Source organism: Hirundo rustica, chromosome 3 (assembly GCF_015227805.2).
Source record: "Hirundo rustica isolate bHirRus1 chromosome 3, bHirRus1.pri.v3, whole genome shotgun sequence".
NCBI lineage: Eukaryota > Metazoa > Chordata > Aves > Passeriformes > Hirundinidae > Hirundo > Hirundo rustica.
Genome location: NC_053452.1, coordinates 85,485,808 through 85,504,338, shown reverse-complemented (window position 1 = coordinate 85,504,338; position 18,531 = coordinate 85,485,808). Strand labels below are relative to the sequence as shown.

At 41.9% G+C, this 18,531-nt stretch overlaps 1 protein-coding gene across 1 annotated transcript in view; it reads left to right on the top strand.

Moving 5' to 3' along the window:
- The first annotated feature begins 4,079 nt into the window (after nucleotides 1-4,079).
- CD109 (CD109 molecule) overlaps nucleotides 4,080-18,531 on the top strand; it is a 70,116-nt gene continuing 55,664 nt past the window's right edge. The window contains exons 1-2 of the mRNA XM_040060416.2: nucleotides 4,080-4,184; nucleotides 4,481-4,641. Of these exons, the coding sequence (XP_039916350.1) occupies nucleotides 4,114-4,184; nucleotides 4,481-4,641 (232 nt within the window). The 5' untranslated portion in view covers nucleotides 4,080-4,113. The remainder of the gene's footprint in view (nucleotides 4,185-4,480; nucleotides 4,642-18,531) is intronic.

The window sequence follows — 18,531 nt, the reverse complement described above, 5'->3', positions numbered from 1 at the left end:
ATGAATGATAAAACAGACTATTGCTTCCTTCCTAGTTCCATGAACTGCTGAATCGCAGTTTCTGCTAGGACCTCATCCAAAGCCTACTGAGATTGATTAAAAGATTTATCCATCCTCGAAATGAGCTCTGCTGCAGGCCTTGAGTTCAGTGATGCATAGAGCAACTGGCTAAGCTTTTGAAGAGAGAATATTATGCTGGAAGAGGCTGCAGTGGTCTTCTGATTCAAATTTCCACGTAACATTCCACATAATCTGAAATCCTTCAGATTTCCTCGAATTTGCCTCATTTCATGGAAACATATTGTTTATACCACAATCTGGAATGCCTGCTGAATCCAGTTGAATATCAGACCATCCAAGTTCACTGTCTAATGCTAAAAGCAGACACAGGGTATTGACCATTCTAGTACTCACAGTTGCAATTTTTGTGGCAATTTCCCCCAATATTTTAAGAACTGTAGTGCTTAGGTTTTTACATTTACCACGACAGTAGTTTTTTACATGTGATGTTAGAAAAAAGCAGACTTGCTGTGCATGTGTTTCCAGCCAATCTTCATACAATTACTAGAGCTTGCTAGATGCTGAGGTCCTTCTAATTGACCAAGGCCGAAGTTGCTGGCTGGACTCATTAAGGAATCAATCTGTTTTTTTGTATTTACTTAAACACACTTTTATTTAGAATATACTTGGGCTGCATCTCAGAGGTGTGATTTCTGCTGGTACTGGTACATATATTCAGGCTAGACTTTAAGTTGTATAGAAGCAGGTGACAGTATAGTTGTTAGCATAGATAGCACTGTAGATAACTTTTGCAGCCTTTACTGGCTCTGTCTGTCAGACACCATGGAGGATTAGCAAAATAAGGTTTCTGGATAGAAGTGATGGTGGTAAAAGTGGAATTTTCATAATGAGGACATTTCACAGATGGGTGTACAACTTGGGTCTGGTAATGCTTGTTTAAATCCAAAATGTGAACATTTAACAGAGAGGGAACTAGCTTCTCTGACTGGCATACTGAACACAAGAGCAACCTGTTTTACCTCCCAAATTGTGTCTCCACTCTATCCACTTGACCAGCTTGGAGCAGTTGAAGATTATTAAATCCTTTCATGCTAGGTTATACTCCTTCCAATTTATTCCTAATATGCAGAAGTGAGGTCCAAAACAAAATTTCCCTTGCATGGTGATCTTTTTGCACAAATTAGTCTTTCAGGTGTTTGTTTGAAATGGGCATTTAAAACCTGCTTAGGCCTGAGATGCTGACAAATGGATGTTTCTATAGTCTTGAATGTGTAGACCAACTAAGGTCTTTTGTTTAGTTAAAACACAGATGTCTTAGCCATTAATTAGTACTAATGTGAGCTGTTCCTTCTGCTTGTTCTGGATGGACAGGAATTTTTTAGCTGAGAATGTTGCACACTCTATAACAGAAACCAGTGGGTATGCAAAAGCTTTTTATGACTAAGTGCCCCTAAGTTTAAGTTTGACCAGTTTAGCACAAACTGAAGCACTGCTTGTTTTTGAGTTACCAGTTCTGACCTAAATCAAAGAGTGACACGTAACTGCATAACAAAACCCTAGTGTAGACAACTGTCAGTGGAAATGAGCAGATCAACAGAGTGCTCAGGAATGTAACAGTCCTACAGCCAGTAGGGTTGTGTGATCAGTTATGCTCACCTGAAACCCAAGTCCAACAGAACAAATAGTTTAGCAGCTAGTGAGCATGAATGGGATAGCAGTTTAGGTAAATTCTGTCTAATTGTGCTAATTTTCTGATTACTCACAACCCATTTTTGTTCTTTGTGTGCAGAGAAATGTGCAGAGTAGGGTTTGGAGAGTTGTGGATTGCAGAGCTGGGAGGGGCTGAATGGAGAGTGGGAGAGGGAGCCATCACACAGTAACACTGCTCCTTGTTCAGGTAGAGTAGTTAGTGTTTGGGCACCAAAGGAGGACCACATTTTATGAAAAAATGTAGGATTTGAAGTGGTGTTTCGGGGAAACCAGAGTGTATATTACAATGAAACTTAGTATCTGCAGAATACTTTTGAAAATCAAGACCTTGTTTAGATGTTGATAAGACATGACTCTTGAAATTATGTCTGAATGGGCTAATGTGTGTTCAAGTTTTCTGCTACCAGAGAACTTACTGAATCCTTACATACCACACTTGATTTCTAAATGTTGAACAATGAAAATCTTTGACATGCTACCTACAGTGTAGTATATTCTGTTTGGAAATGCAATGATGAAAACATCTCTGAGTGAACAGATACATGTGTAAGAAATGGAGCTTGTATGTTATTATAGAATGGACTGTAACATTTCTGTTCCTCCATTTCTTATCTGTTCTAAATCTTTTCAGGACAGAAGGAACCCTAAAATGACAATCCATTTATTCTCTTAATTTCTACTGTATAATTCCTTTATTGGCATTTTTGTAGAAGAGGTCAAATACATATACCAAAGTATCTTAAACTAGCAAGCCTCTAGGAGAAGAAAGGGAAGATGGAAGCTACAATACTGTTGCACAACTGGGCAGAACCTGTGACATTTGCTAGGATTTTCACTAATGAACTTTTGGGCTACATTCACGCTAATGAATTAAACAGTGCCAGCAAATGTTCTTGGGTCTGGAAATTAATTGTCTCTACCCTCAAGCTGACCTTGGCATGGCTTTGCCCTGGCTATGGTGTTCTCTTGAACAATTTGTGGTGCAGTTTGGGGGTTAGCATGGACTACACCTGATAGGAAGTTGGGATGTGACCACTTTGTTTTGGAGACTGAGAGAGCTGATTAGTAATGATAGGTATGATGGAGTGCCAGTGTGGCTCAGTACCAGGACATGTGTACTGTGTGTGGCTTTGCCATCTGAGGCTGGGGTTCTTGGGATGCAGTGCTACTTGTAAGCTCTTCTTCCCAATCACCAAGAAAAGGAGTGGCAGTGACTGCTCATCTTCCCTGGCTGTTTCTCACATGTAACAAGGAGTTTCTAAAACCAACAGCAAACATCTCCCAAACTTTGCCTTATCATGCACCTTTTGCAGGTGAGGAGCTGTCAAGACTTTGCAGGCATCAGTTGCTTGCTGTACTATCACCTCCCTTCCCCAGTCTACAGAAGTGACACCCCCTCTTCTGTCACCACAAAGACTGATGCTCCAAAAAAAAAAATCAGCAGAGGTATGAAAATCTAGAAAAGCAAAATGTAAAAGATATGAAGAGACTGCACGACTGCCTGGCATACAATTAGAGCACAGTGTTTACGCACATTGCTGTTCATATCTGATTTTCAAAAGAACATAGTGTGATGCTTCTGTTTGGGACTATAACTGACTGCATTGGGCTGTGTACCACAATGCAGAGGATGCCACTCCAGCACTTCTGAAGAGGCACACATCAAGAATTGGCTATAATTTCTAAATGTATTAGACTTGTCCTGCAATGAAAGACTAGATGTGTCTAGTCTACACAGTTAAAATGAACATGCTAAAGGAACAGAATCTCACCCAAGCCGCTTCAGTGCACTTTTTGAACTCAGAAGGTAGGTTAGGATTTATAAGTGACCTTCTTTGGCAAGTATTGGGCACCCAGGACAGTTCGGCCAGAGCTGCACTACCAATCGCTTCACATTTAAGTAGCTACCTCTCCTGACTCGCCTCTGAGCCTCAGGCCAGTGCGCCCCTCTGCCCGCCCTCCGGGTCTCTCCGAGTCGATAACGGGGCACCTCTGCACAACAGGCTGCCGCCCTGCTCGGAGCTGCAGGCAGAAATCATTGCTTTCGATGCTGCTTTTGTATGGTGTTGGGTTCTGAGAATCCCACCCGTTTCCCAGCTTCATCAGCCCCAGGCTGTGGGAGCGAGGGCTGAGGGGAGGCGAGACACACCCGGGGGTATCTCTGTGTAGACAGATGTGTTGCCGCCGGGCCGCCCACCCCGGGCCTTGCCCCGGGAACGCCCCGCGGGTGCTCTTGCGGCTGCCGCCGGCGGAGCGTGCCTGGCGCTGGGGCAGCGGCCGCCTCTCCCTTCCCTCCCCCGCCCGCCAAGGCGCCTCCCGCCCGGCCACAGCCCCGGCCCTGCGCACAGCGACGGGCTCACCGGGCAGCGCGCACGGACAGCCATGGCGCGGTCCAGCGGCGATGTCCGCTTCTTCCTCCTCCTCCTCCTCCTCTGCGGCTCCGCGGCGGCCGGGTACGTGGGGCTGGGGCACCTCACCTTCCTTCCCTCCCGGCCGGCACGGGGCTGCGCGGGCAGCGCGGCGCTCCCCGGGGCAGCCGTGCCGAGAGCGGGCAGAGCAGCGCTGCCCGCGCACCGCCCTGCGCGCCCGCGGCAGCCGGGGCTGAGCATCACCTCCAGCCTCCGCAGCGGAGAGCGACAGAAGAGCTTGGCAACGTCTGCCGTACGTCTTTATGCGGACGCGGTTCCTTTTTTTGAGCGTGTGTTTCACTCCCTGCCCTTTTCTCCCTCTGCCCGTTTGGACTTTCCAGACCTACGTTCCTTGTGGCAGCTCCCTGGAACATCAGGCCTGGAGCAAACTTGACTGTTGGGGTAGCTCTGCTGCCGGACAGCCCAGCACAGGTCACCGTAAAGGGAGAAGTGATCAGAGATAACGAGACCATCTTGAGCAGGGAAATGGTCTTTGAGAAAGGTAAGAAAAGGAGTGGACTCGGTTTGGAAGTATTTCAGTTTGCCTTCTCACAGAAATATTTTGTTCCTCCCAAAATATCACAGCTTCTAAATGGTACTAAAATAGGAAATTTATTTTACCAACTAGGAGTCGCTATGGGAAAATAGTCTTGTACACTGCTGGCTCTGTTTGGAGTTGGGCAACTGAGCTGGATACGAGTGATTGCATGGGTGTGCTAACTCTCTGTAAACTCTGAAAATAGTCAAATTGTAGCAAAGTGTGATGGATGTGGGATTTCTGAGGAACCAGGAAGTACTCTGGTCCATGTAGTGGGGCCACTGTGGAAATAGAGGTAGAGAGGTAGAGTTGCTTACTGGTAGCTCCTTAAGCTGCAAAGTGGAAGCATGTGGGAGAATGGAAGGGGTGGAACAAACAAGGTGATACAGCAGCTGGAGCTGCTTCTTCACGCCCTAAGAAAGTAGTGATCTGAGAGCCGTAGGAAAGTGAGAATGACTGTGTCGGACACTTGGAAGAAACAAGAATTTTTAAGGATCAGGAACTGAATTTGGAGATGTTGGGGATTGAAGATAAGTAAACATGAGAAGAGACTGATTTAATCTATGCCACCAGGCAGGGGTAGTGGATGTGGTGGGAGTTCTGAAGAGCTGAAATATCCCAGCCAATGTTCCTTTTCAGAAAGGTCACCTCGCAACAGAAGCATAGATATATCCTACCTGAGATTTGTCTTCATGAGAAAAGAATATTTTGTATGGATAGTCCATCTCTCACAATGCTCTTACTATTAGGCAATATAAATGAGATCTAAACTCTAGCTTTTTATTTGTTAAACGTAGCGAGTCTGAGGGCAGCGTGAGGTACTGAAAAATCTGCCCTGATCTAATGCTCTTTCTCCACTGCTTGTGTAATTCTTCTGTTAATGTCTTGCAGTTAGCGTAGATGCCTTGATTGGAAGCATCACACCTTCGTTTCAAAGCCTTCACAGCCTGTAGAGAAGATTGAGGCTTTGTGTGTGATGGACTGCATTTGAGCAGATAAAAAAGTTTTGATATAGAACCAAAGCAAACCTAAACCAGCCAGCTTTTGTAGTTTTCTTTTGAAGGCAAAAATTTAAAAAAGAAAATAAATTGTCTTCTCCATTTCTTCCTCTAACTATACTGGCTTTTATTTCCTGCTTCTGTTCTGCTTTAACATAGAGTTCAGTGAGCCTTGCATGAGTTTCAACCTGTCTGCTTTTGTCCTTCTCAACATTAAAAGCCAGACAAACAACTGATAATTCCAGGCTTGTGAAAATATGTGGCTGACTCTATCTTCTGAACACACAAAATAATGCTTGACACTGGGAGCTGCTGAAGTTGGAATGAACGGCGGGTTATCAGGAACAGCTATGGCACTGTATCAGACTGGATACAGTGAGGAGAAAGAACAAATGCTGTAGTGAATTACTAACTTTAATATTTTCCAGTCTTTTAAATATGTCTTTAAATTTTTATGCCTTTTTAATTGATAAGTGGAACAAAAAAAAAGGTCCTGAGCATACCATGTATTTCCTCTTTCAAAATTCTTAGCATTTCATATGTGGCCATCAGTTTTTTTCGAGTCAGGTTATATAATCTGTTAGTCATTTGCTTTCTGTGAACAAATGTGTAAGCAGAACCCTTAAGGGCCAGGAAAGGGAACTGCCCTGTAAAAGAGGATGTAGTCTTGAAAAAGGTGCTACAGGTGTGGATCAGTTCTGACTCAGAGAGAAGCAAATGCAGCTTGTCACAATAAGAACATGAGTCTTTAAAATTTTCATTGAAGAACCCAACAATCTTAAGATTAAATATGAAGGGGTATTGTTATAGCTGAGCTTAGTCTGTGACTGAAGGAGGGCCAGAGGTTTTATCAAACCAGCTGTTGCAGTTGAAGGAAAAAACCCAAGCGTATCTCCAGGCACACAAAAATCTTCTTTAAATTACATAATTGCTGCATATATTAGTGCCCAGAAAATGCTGGTATACCTGTCACTGAATACCTAACTAGTTGGACTGCACATTTAGTGGCACTGTTGCCTAAGCTGGCTCAATTATGCTCGTCAATTCCTTGCATGATGACAGCAAAAGCAGGGGATTAACTGCTCTGAGAAACTGATTGGACTGAAAAATAAAGTTTTTATTTTGTTTGAATGTTTTTTTAGGCAGACAGATTTCCTGGTTCATTGTGCAAACATTTGTGCTGATTGGACTGAATTGGAAATTGGATGCTTGAGACAGAGGACAGGCTGAGGACACAGTTTTTGTTAGGGATGTTTAATCTGACAGGCCAAGTTCATTCAAGTGCCTAAGTGTGAAAGGTATTACATACCTGTCTGTCAAATGCTTCTGCAATTGCCTTAAATTAACAAATCAGCCTGGTTCTCTAGCAGCAACTCAGTATGATACATATAGTGATCAAAGTTTCTGAGTTAGCTCCATGAGAGGACCTTATTCTATTAGAGGCATGTATTTTTAATTTCTGTAATATAATTCTTGCTCTGTATAAAAAATAGAGTGTTTGCCCTTTGATGGCTGATAAAACATTTACTATTCAAATATTACTGGAAGTGGAATTTTGATATCTGAGGTGATTCTTGGATAATTGTCTGTTAGAGAAACACTTTACCAGTGGAGGTTGGTTCCCATTATTATTGTGCTTTTTATATAACGAAAGAAAAATAAATATTAGTAAGTGGCTAGTGGGCATTTGGAGCAAAGGAGAAAGTGTGCATGCACATGTATTTAAAGATATTTTGATCTTGGCACAGTATTCCAGAATCTAAATGTACTGTATAGGAAGGGAGATTTTTTATGACCAATATTTTGGTGCAGAAATTAAGTTAATTACATTTAATATAATTGTTTGCAAGGGGGAGGTTGCTGCTACAGGTAAACTGTGTGAGCAAGCACAACCAAAAAAATAGAATGCGTCACCAGAAGAGGATATGTTTCCATTGCCTAGAGCATATGCCAGGAAAACACAAAGCACTAACTAAAGCTGTTTTTGTGCACTGTACCAAGCCTTGACACACTTTCTGAGGAGATGCAGTACCACAAAGATCCTCACCCTGATTGAAAATGGCTGCAGAAGGTAACAATGGCTTGTGTGCAATTGGAGCTGTTGGGTTTTCTGTGTCAACAATAGCAAAAAAGAAATTATGGGAATAACAGACAGACAAGTTAAATTCCCTGCATAATAGCTTGCTCTTCAGTGATTGCAATGAAGAGTGACTCTTGCCATGCATATTTATCCAGTCATTGATAATAAAGATGTAGTATGAATTGGCAGGAAGTGTTTCCTTATAAGAGTTTACTACCCAGACGTTGCTCTGTGTGTTACTGTATGAGACACCTTATACCTTAATTGTGAGAGGTTCTGAAAGGTATTTTCTGTGTTGGTGCTAGAATGATTTCAAAAGAAAAAGTAGCATATAAATTGGAAAAAAAAAGGTATTCAGAAAAGTTTCTGTGTGTAATGAGGTGTCATCATTTGCCCAAGAGCATGAATGTTTTTAATTCTAAGGAATAAAATTCATTAGTTAAAGCTTTTGTTATGTAAGGTACAATGTAAAGTATTTAAGGCATGGTGAATGAGAACTATTTGAACTTACTGAAGATTTAGGTTTACAGTAACATGTGTAGTTTGTAAATTACTTGTACATGTTAATTAATTTGTGCTGCTTTTCTGTATTTCCAGAGAGGAATACACTTACTTGTTAACAGAGGTTACTGAGCTAGGCCATGGTAAATACCCTGCCAGGATTTATGAAGCATGGTAGTTTGTGAGAATGTTTGTCAAGCTCAGGCATGTAGTGATCCTCCACAGAGACAATGGAAAATCTCCTTTTACCAGAAGGCATGTTTTACATGCTTAATAAGATGATTCTGACCACGTCAGTATGAGAAACAGTGAGAAACACTAGGAATAGTAAGTTGTAAAGTAACAACTAAATGGGAATGAATGGCCTAAAACTGTATGTCGCTGTTATTAAACTTGAGTTTTCCCTGTACCTTATGTCAGGATAAAATGAATTCTTGGTGGCTATACTGTCTGTGCTGAAAATCTGTGGGGTGAAAGGTTTTTTTCTGGCAGTTTAGTCGAACATCTCCTTTCTACCTAATTTTTCATCAGTGCCTAAAAAGCCAAACAGTGAGAGAGCAGGAGTTGTGACAGTGATTTTGCATCCATAACCTCTGTATCCAGAAGTATGTGTAGCTGTGCCTTATGAAAAATAAGTTGTTAAATAGTCAGCACATGCACATAGCCTATGCCAAATCAGAATGAAGGAAATGTTTTTTGGGAAGGAGGTGTTGGGGCTGGACCCAGAGACAACTGAGCTGGTAGAGAAGAAGCCTCTTATGGACTTTCATATTGCTGGAGTACATAAACGAAAAACTCAAACTCAAAAAGATCAAAGTAAAGAACAAAACCCAGTAGGTTTCTGTGCCTGTTGTTGAATCCATCCTGCTAACAGGCCCATGAAGTTGTTTGCAGAAAAATGGGATCAGTACTTGAGCTTTATTTTATTGTTTGGATGCTGTTTGAGATATGAGGGAAAGAATCCTGTGACTCAAGGCTTATGTGTTTGTACATGGGGTTTTTCTGGTCACTGTGGTCTTTGTTAATATCCAGATGAGGAGGGTGGCAGATTGAGCAGTACAGGCTGTTTCACAGTACCTTCAGAAGGGTGGGATGAAACAGAAATGCAGACACTGGGGCAACTCATACAGACAAGGGAATATTACATGTCCCAGTGTGCAGTTCCCTGTTGCCACTGTGAACTGGAAGGGCTTTGCAGCTTTTAGGAGGGGGAGGAGAGAGAAGAACAAACTAAAGGTTGTGAATTAGGGAAAAAAGAAGTGATGACGATAAACAGGAATTGGTAGGTAACATGCTATCAGAAACAAGAAGGGAAGAAAAGGGTGAAAATTCCTTAGGGATTCATACTGAAAGGATAAGTGCATGTTACCAAACAGAGCAGTAAGAAAAGAAGTAACTAAACATGATCTAAAGGTACTGGAAAAACAGTGGAAAGAAGGAAAACCGTATGTAGAAACTGTACATGAGATCGGATTACAGAGGAACTTGATGTAGCATGGGTAATGGAGGACAAAACTGGTAAGGCCAAACCATGAGTAGGAAAGAATATGAAGGACAGTAAGGCAGGGTTTTTAAATGCAAGAAAGCTAGCAAAGCATGGGGCTTGCTACTCTGATGAGAAGGGTTGCTACTTCTGTGGCGTGGTACTCTAGTGGGTAGTGACGCTGAGAGGCAGTAAGTGTTCAGTCTTCACTAAGATCAACTAACTCTCATAGAAAAGGCTTTAGATTAAGATATGCAAGGGGAGGAACAATTTAAAGAGTACTTTGGTCAAGTAGAGGTTTAGGCTTGGTGAAATTGTGTGTAGAATATTTAGGGAATTGGCTGAAATCATTTAAAATCTGCTAGTGGAGTTTTAAGAGCATGAGTGAACAGAGACATTCTGGAAGACTGAAAACCTGCAAAGAAAATGTGTTGCACCATGGGTTGGCAAGGGTTGTAGGTGGAGAAGAATCAGGATTTTGTTATATTTTGATTTTACTAGGGATTTTGATGGTCTGGCATGGCACTCTGACAAGCCAGCTGGGGAAGGAGGGACAGCATGAAATTCTTGTTTAATATGTTTGTGGCTGGGTGAAAAATAGTGTTCACCAAGTAAGTCTAAGTGATTCACTCTCAAACTGGAAATGAGCTGCCCTGAAACTGTATTGGTCAGTATGACTGACGTGAATGAAAAAGGGACAATGTTTATTAGATTAGTGAAGGGGTGGTAAGGACACTGAGAGAGAGGATTAAATTTTGAACTCATTTTGGCAATACCAGGAATGATTAGGGGAAAACTGGATTGTGATTCACTAGAACTAGTTCTGCTTTTGTTGATGAATAGAAGAACATTCCTTTATTGGATGGGAAACAAGGTGATGCAGTCTTGCAGAAAAAGGGGTCTGTGTGTAGGGGGTGATGGTTTAAAAGTAACAGAGGGTGAAGGCTTTTAAGTAATATTGTGGTGCTCAAAAAAGAAGGTAAACATTGTGTAGAGGTATACACAGAAGTATTTTCTGTATGCTATGAGAAAGTATTCTAGTAATCTTCACAGCCTAATTAGGCATCCTGGGGAATGCTGTGCTTGAATTTTGGCACTCATCATGGAGCCCATGAACCAACTGGAGAAATGCCAGGGAGAACAGAGGGAAAGATCTCCCAGGAGACAAGTTCAAACCTGACAGAAGAAGATGGGCCTTTGCATGAGATGAAAATAAATTGTGGAACTCCATGTCCCAGTTGTTGTGGATGGAAAACACGATTGCACAAATTCACAAAACAAAAGTCCACAGAAGATTGGCCCAGTATAAAGACACGCAGATTATATAGGCTGGGAAGAGTACCCAAGGAAGGGTCACTGTGTACCTGTTCACTTTTTAAGCTTTTCAGATGTCTGTCCTTGACTGTTGCTGGAGATGGGACCTTAGGCCAAACAGTATTTGGTTTGACCTGGGAGTCTCTTCAACATTCTGGAAAGCATCTGAGGAGAGGTGGGAGGAACTGGGATGAAGTATCAGGAGAAGTGTGCTATAGACCTCCTATGTACTATTAGGTACATTAAAAGTAGCTTTAAAGAGAAAAGGGTGGAACCTACCAGTAGATGGGTCTAAGGTGATGTCCTTAGTGGTGTCTAGTTAGAAGATCCAAGCTGAAGTACTGAGTTACAGAAATATCTGTGGAGGCAGCAAGCAGTTGGGAAATTCATGAGTTTCCGGTCATACAGGGGTGACTTCTCACGTGACCCTTATGACTGTCAGCATGGGCAGTGTTGCTGTTTCCATGCTGTGCTATCCGTGACTACCTGTTGGTGAAGGCAGAGTTGAGATCCTGTCAGCAGAGATTGAATAGCAAGCGTCAGGAGATGATGCTGGTTCACCTAGATTCACTGCAGTCCAGATAAGTATGTGCATGGAAAACATGGTTATAGTGACAGACCACTTCTTCAGCTTCCTGGAGGTATAGCTGTGAAGTCCAGGTGCTTATTTTGTGTGGTTAGGGATTTATATTGCCTTTATTTACTGATGAAGGAAGTCTCTGGTATTATTTTTATATATTCATATAATTCTGTTGCCTCAGAAAAGTTACGTGGCTTTGTCATCACAAACTTTGAATGTGTTCCAGAAAATGGAGGAAAACAAATATGAGAACAAATCTTCTTCCTTCATTCCTTCTAAGCAGAAATTTCAACAGATTCTGAATGCGTTATTTGCAGTGAATGAGTTTGAGAGGTGACCTGACTTTGAAATTTTGCTCCAGTTACAGCAATTGATGTGATGAGGGTGATGTTAATACTGCCAAATGTCTGTCATGTACAGGCTTAGCTGTATTTTGTCCCAGTGTGATTTTCCTGTGTTTTAAATTGTAATAAAAACTGAAGCTGCTTTAAATTGCCTTGATAGTGGCTTTGTCTATGTTTATTTCATGGGTATCAGAATGGATAGTAATGGTGTCATATAGTGCTTTGAAAGCAGGATGTGGAGATGTGAGTCTGTGTGTTTGTATATAGTCACCGAGGGGATGAAGTGTATTTCACATTTAGTTGTGTACAAGGTTTAAGTCTGAGATTATTCTGAATTGTCTGTGTAGTTCACAGACTGGATGTGATGTTAAGAAAAGTTCCTGTGTAGTATTCAAAAATTGCCTCCCTAAGAGCTGTAAATTTATAAGTCATGGCAGTATAGTTGTTAAGGTATGGTATGGCAGTAGTAATGTCACAGGCATGACAAGAGGTCCACGGATGGCTCTCAGGTTCGTCTCGGGAAAAAGAGGCTGTACTTGAGTTCAAGCAGTGATAGTGCCTAGATAGCTCTCAGGAGGCCTCTGATTAAAAAGATTATTTAGTTTTGGAAATACAAAGCTGTTCTGTTTTCCTACCCAGCATGCAGTCTTAGATAAACCAGAGAGTGTTTTCTAAGTATTGTGTTCTTGCAACTGGCTGATCTCTGACTACTCAGCTGTAAGCGGTAATAATAGTATAATCCATGGAGTTGGTTGGTTGACTCTAGATGACTGAGTGAAGAATTAAACGTCTAAATGATGCTTTAAGTTTAAAAAGGACCAGTCAGCAGGAAACATGCTACTTGCTTGGGGAAGGGATCATGGATGTGGGAGGGCAAGGGAAGAGTTGCCCAGCCATCAGCAGTATCTGTTGGTCTGAGAGGGTGGGAGATGGTGGATTTCCTCAAGGGTTGATGTGCCCATGCTGATGAGGGAAAAATGGCTGAATCAGTAGAAGGGACAAGCAGAGGGATACCATGACTCCTTTGCCATGTAAGGTAGAAAGACACAGGGAATGCTGCGGTCAGGGGGAAGAGAAGAGGAAGGACAGTGCCTCTTCTGTTCATACCTTCTGGTAAATCTTCATCTGTTCTGTCCCGCCCAAGAGTGTCTCTGGATGTGCTATGGTTGGGTTTCTCCCACTCTTCTGATCATGGAGATTGGGGAAAAACTTCCGTATTTTAGGTGAAGAAGGGTTTTTTCCTAGTCGTCAGGAAGGTATCCCTACGCTTCCCATTGCAGATTGAAGCTAGAACTTGCTAGCAGCTGCAGAGTTTGGTAAAACACTGCTTTAATCGCAAAAACATCTGTGCATTCTGCTTTTCTTCTGTCCTCCAGGGCTGTGGTGCCCTGTCTCTTGACTAGACCCTTAGGTGATAAACTTTGGTCCAGTTTAGATTATTCCTCCTGTCCCTTTATGTCTTTCTCTAGAGGCAGCATACTTTGCCTCTCTCTCCCCCTCTATAATTTCTAAGTGCTTTTAGCCTCCAGATTTGCAAAAACAACTGAAAAGGACAAGGGGTGGAGGAAGTAGGGAGGAGGGATAGGAAGCGGCTGTGGAGGGAAGTGTACGTCGTGCTGGGTTTAGGAGGCTTTTTGGAGCAAGTTCTACCCCTTTGCTACAGTCCCGTTGGCCTCATTTGGCTTTGGATGTCAGCCCGAATGCTGACGTCCCCTGGCAATCCTTGGTGTGTGTTCGAGTGCTGTATTGCCCCTCCTTCTGTCATCCCGGCCAAAGGGAGCCATAACTTAACAGCGGTGGCTTAAGCTCTGTGTTTTGGGCTATTTGTGTAAATAATCAGTGCTAATTTGGGTGATAGGTTTAGCGTGATAGATGAGGAGTATAATATATTTAAAACAAACTGTGAACTCAACAGATTTGCAGGTCTTCTTTGGAGAATAAGTGTTTTTCACTTCCTGGACAGCTTAGGCCATGGTATTGCTCCTTCCTTTTTTTTTTTTTTTTTTTTGGTTTTTTTTTTTTTTTGGGTTTTTTTTTTTTTTTTTTTTTTTGTTTTTTGTTTTTTTTAAGAACACAAAAATAGTATATATTTTGGATGGGAATAAAAATCTGGAAGGACATTGAAGAACACTCATTTTTATTTATATGATGTGAGTTTTTGAAATTGACTCAGTAGAAAATAACTCCATTTGCCACTGCAAAGAAAATGTTTTTCTGTAAACATTTCTTAAGCATGGATATATATGATCGCATATGCCAGAGCAAAGATGTGGCATAATTTCAGTGAATCAATCTGAAGTGATTCCAGTTATATTTTTTTTCTGTTCTTACACATTAGTAAGAAGGATTGACGACATAGGTAGAAAAGTTTAAATAAGAAAATCTGTTTGTAGCAGTACCTGCCACATGAGCTAGAATATAGAGTCAGTGCTGACTTTATGGAAATGAGAGACTGAAGTACAGCTTTACTGATATATATTGGCATGAGCTCTAGTTCACTGTGCCAAGCCATACAGTCATTTTTCTAGAATCCCTGTCCTTTTTTAGGGGTGGAAGCTGAAACATATATGACTAGTCCTAGTCGTCTCATCTCAAGAAGGGTTAGCATAAGTTTCTGGGTTTGGGTCAGGCCCACGCAGTGGGAAGAATTTAAGATGCCGTTGTTTGTGCGGGTCTCCATAAGTCTAAAAAAACCATGCGTGTGTTTATGCAGATTTTCTTATATTTGCTTTATTAATAATACTACTATTAGACTGACAAACAGGGTAGAAAAATAATTTAATATATTGCTGACAGGTCACTCTCATGTTGTCGATTCCTCTTCTGCTGGACAATCCTAAATGCCAAGTATTCTGAGGAAAAGGGGGCAGGACAGTGTGGCATTTGTTTCCATTGCCTTTCCTTCTAGTTTCTCATTGCAGTAGTTATTGAATGAATATAGTACAAGGCTCAGGAATTCTGTGAAAGAAATGGTTTTGCAAATGATGAGGAGAGAGGTTTGGGTTTTTCTTGTTGTTGTTGTGGGTTTTTTTTTTTGTTTGTTTTGTTTGTTTGTTGTGTTTTTGGTTTGGTTTTTTTTCTTGAAGGCTCTTCAAGAGCCTGTGAATTCTGTTGGGAATTTTGATAGCTTGTTTTTCTTCAGGATTAGTCTGGAACAGTCCACTGATATTTTCATGTCTCCCCCTAAAATAAAGTCATGATTTTCAGCTGGAAGTATTCCCTAACCAATCTCTTGTGGTAGCAGGGACCCATGCTCTTGTTTGCTTGTTCCCTGCTATGTCTCACTCCAGTTGTGCTGGTGACTGCTGCTGCAGAGAGCAGATGGAATGAGTCAGGAGTGTTTTGTGGTTTGCAGTGCTTGCTGTAGGTGGCTTAGCTGTTCTGGGCTCCTTTCTAAACATACTTCTGCCAGGAGTTAGTTACCTGTATTTCATAACTGGAGGGATTCTTTGCAGGGATGTGTTGAAGAAGACTGAAGACTGTTGCCATTTCTGGGGATGGCAGACTTGACTGATCTTGTGAAAGTGCTACACGCTGCATTTGGGTTACAGTCAGCTGCAGGATAGGAGGGCTTGCAGCAGAGCAGTGATATGTGCTACCTCTTGGGCCATAGTTAATTCCTTATGAACCTGAAATTGCTGTATGATTAAATATAACTTTAATTCATCAAGTGAACAGAAAAATTGGTGAATTTCCACTATTCAGCATTGACATAAAGGAAATGTTTTGCCTTATAGCTCTTGCTTGAGGACATCCAAAGTCATCCCTAGGCACAGCTGAGCAGAGCTCCAGGGAGTTGACTGCAGCTTGATAATCTCTCAGAATATGGGAAAATCTTGCATGACAGGGAAATCCACTGCAATGCTAAAGAATTTCAGATCTGCTCAGGCTGCTCAATTCCTAGCAAAATAATTGGGTAGTGACATAAATTGGAAGATTACCTCATGCCCTGGAGCCTCTTTTATGATTCTCACTGGCTGGGAAATAGACAGCGCTCTGGGCTTTATCACAGCAGCCAGAGAGGCTGTGGCTCCCTAGCACTGCCTCAGAAGGTAAATCCTTCCTGAGTTGCACAAATGCAACTGTGATATAAATCTCCCTCCTCCCCAAGTCTTTCCCCATCTGCATTACATTTTTACCTAGCTCAGACCTGATGTTAGATCTCCCAGGCATGGGAACGGGAAAGAAACCCTGCCATAAGATAGCTGGTTTTTTGCATGCCACTAGTTCTCAGAACAGGTGGAGGCAAGCAGGCCTGATGAGAAAGCTTTGGAGTGCCTGCCCTGTTAAGGTTGCTTTGCAAGGTGATGGGTGCTGCACAGGACTATGTGCAGCAGTTCCCTTTGTCACTCTGCCCCTGTGGTATGTGGGTACCAGTGTGTTTCACTGGTAAAGATGGAAATAGAAACCCTGTGGTGTGGGCTATGGTACAAATATCAGATGTGTGCTTGGTGTCTCCCAGTGTACTGAAGTTACTCATGGAGCCATTGCTGTAATTAGCTGTGTGGATTAGATTAAAGCTAGCATAGCAGAATTTAGCCATGTGCATATCCACTCAGACACGTGTTAAATGGTTTCTATTCCTTGTTGATAACCAATTGCCAGCAGTGACAAAGATTATTTTTTTTCTCTGGTATTAGGGGTTGTGGTTGTACAGACCCCAGCTTTGGCACAGCCTTATTTCACAGAGGAAAAGAAACAAGAGAAAGGTTAGGTTTTTAGTGTATAGCAGAGAAATTTCAGGAGGTAACTTTGTACCATCTCTGTTGCTAGTTACCATGCATCTTGCTCCCTCTACAGTGAAATATAATAATCTAAGAAAAATTCTTCCTATTTAATGCTAACTCACTCCTTCCTGAGTTAGGAAGACGTAAGTTTCCTTTAGCTAAAATTATGTCTCTTAGAACATTTATGTCTCTTAGTACAATTGAGCATGGGGTTGTTTGGGTAGATGTTGGGAATAAATGTATCAGTGCATCTAGAGGTGTTTACATTGCCTATGGATCAAGTACTCTCCAGGACTTTGTAATGCCTCTCCTGTGTGCCAGGTAGCCTTAGCCAAGTGTGGGGACTCCCTGCCACTGTGAATTGGGGCAGTTTGTCCTCTCTGCTGGATACTCAGAAAAGTATTTTGCCAGACACTCCTGTCTGGAAAACCTCAAAGGCCAATGGGGTAGGTCAGAGTTAATGAATGGAAGAGATGCTTCTCAAGTGGAGAGAGGGATGATATGAAAAAAAAAAGTAGGTTTAACTGCAACATAAACACATTATGGAAAGAACTGTGTTCCTTAGGCCCAGTACTGCCCATGCCTGTTAAGGTTTTGAATTCCAGAATGGAGTACTGGAGTGTGCTACCCACAGACTTCATTTGTGGGATGTGAGTCATTTGGTTTAACACAGTCTATAATTTGAATAGATGGTACATACTGAGTAGTATTTTTCCTTTAGTGCTCTGGCAGCAGTCAGGACAACCTGTATATTCAGTTCATTGAGGTTCCTTCTGTTTGCTGTTGTCAAAGGAAAGAATTCATTGACTTCTAAAACTAACATTTATTGAAGTTCAGAGGTCAAGTGATTGCTTCATCTTGGAATGCCTTTAGGTCCAGGATCAAAAAAGACATTAATAAATAATGATTTTTTTTTTCCTTACTCTTTGTAACAGTTGAGTAAAAGATAGGTATAAACCTGTGATTTTTTAGGAAATACAAAAAGTTCTAAGTGAATAGAATCAGCAGTGTGCCTTGGCAGCCAAAAGGGGGAACCACATACTTGAAGGGTGCATCAAGCACAGCATCACCAGCTGATCAAGAGAGGTGATTATCCCACTGCATTCAGCTTTGTTGCTGCCTCACCTTGAGTACTCTGTGTACTGGGCCCCACAGTTTTAGAAGGTCCTTCAGTGCATCTAGGGAGGGCCACAAAACTGGTGACAGGGCTCAAAGCTGTGTCCTGTGAGGAGCAGCTAAAGGCTTTTGTTTTCTCTAGTCTGGCTGAGGGGCACTCCCGTTGCTATCAACAGCTTTCTGAGGAGGGGAAGTGGAGACAGAGGTGTGATCTCTTCTGCCTGGTATCCAGTGGTAGGAGGTGTGGGAATGCTTGAGAGCTGCAGCAGGGGAGCTTCAGACTGGACATTGGGAAGCATTTCTTTACTGAGAGGGTGGTCCACTGCTGGAACAGGTTTCCTAGAGATGTAATTGGTGTCTGAAACCTGTCAACGTTTAAGAGGATTTTGGACAATGCCGTTAATAACACGCTTTAACTTTTGGTGAGCCCTGAAGTGATCAGGTCCCTTCCAAATGGAATGTTCTGTTCTATTCTGTTCTGTTCTATAATTCATGATGTAATTAAGATAAGAGCTGTGACACTAATGGCCTCATGATGTAATGATATCCAGGAGTTTAACAGGATTCTAAAAATATTTGAGGCCACATTATCTAAAATTGTTAAAGCAATATTAACCCAAACATACTGATAATGTTAGTTACTTTTCCCCACGGTGACATAATTCCATGAGATTAACTCTGGGTGCTTCTTTGCGTAAGAGTGATAAATCC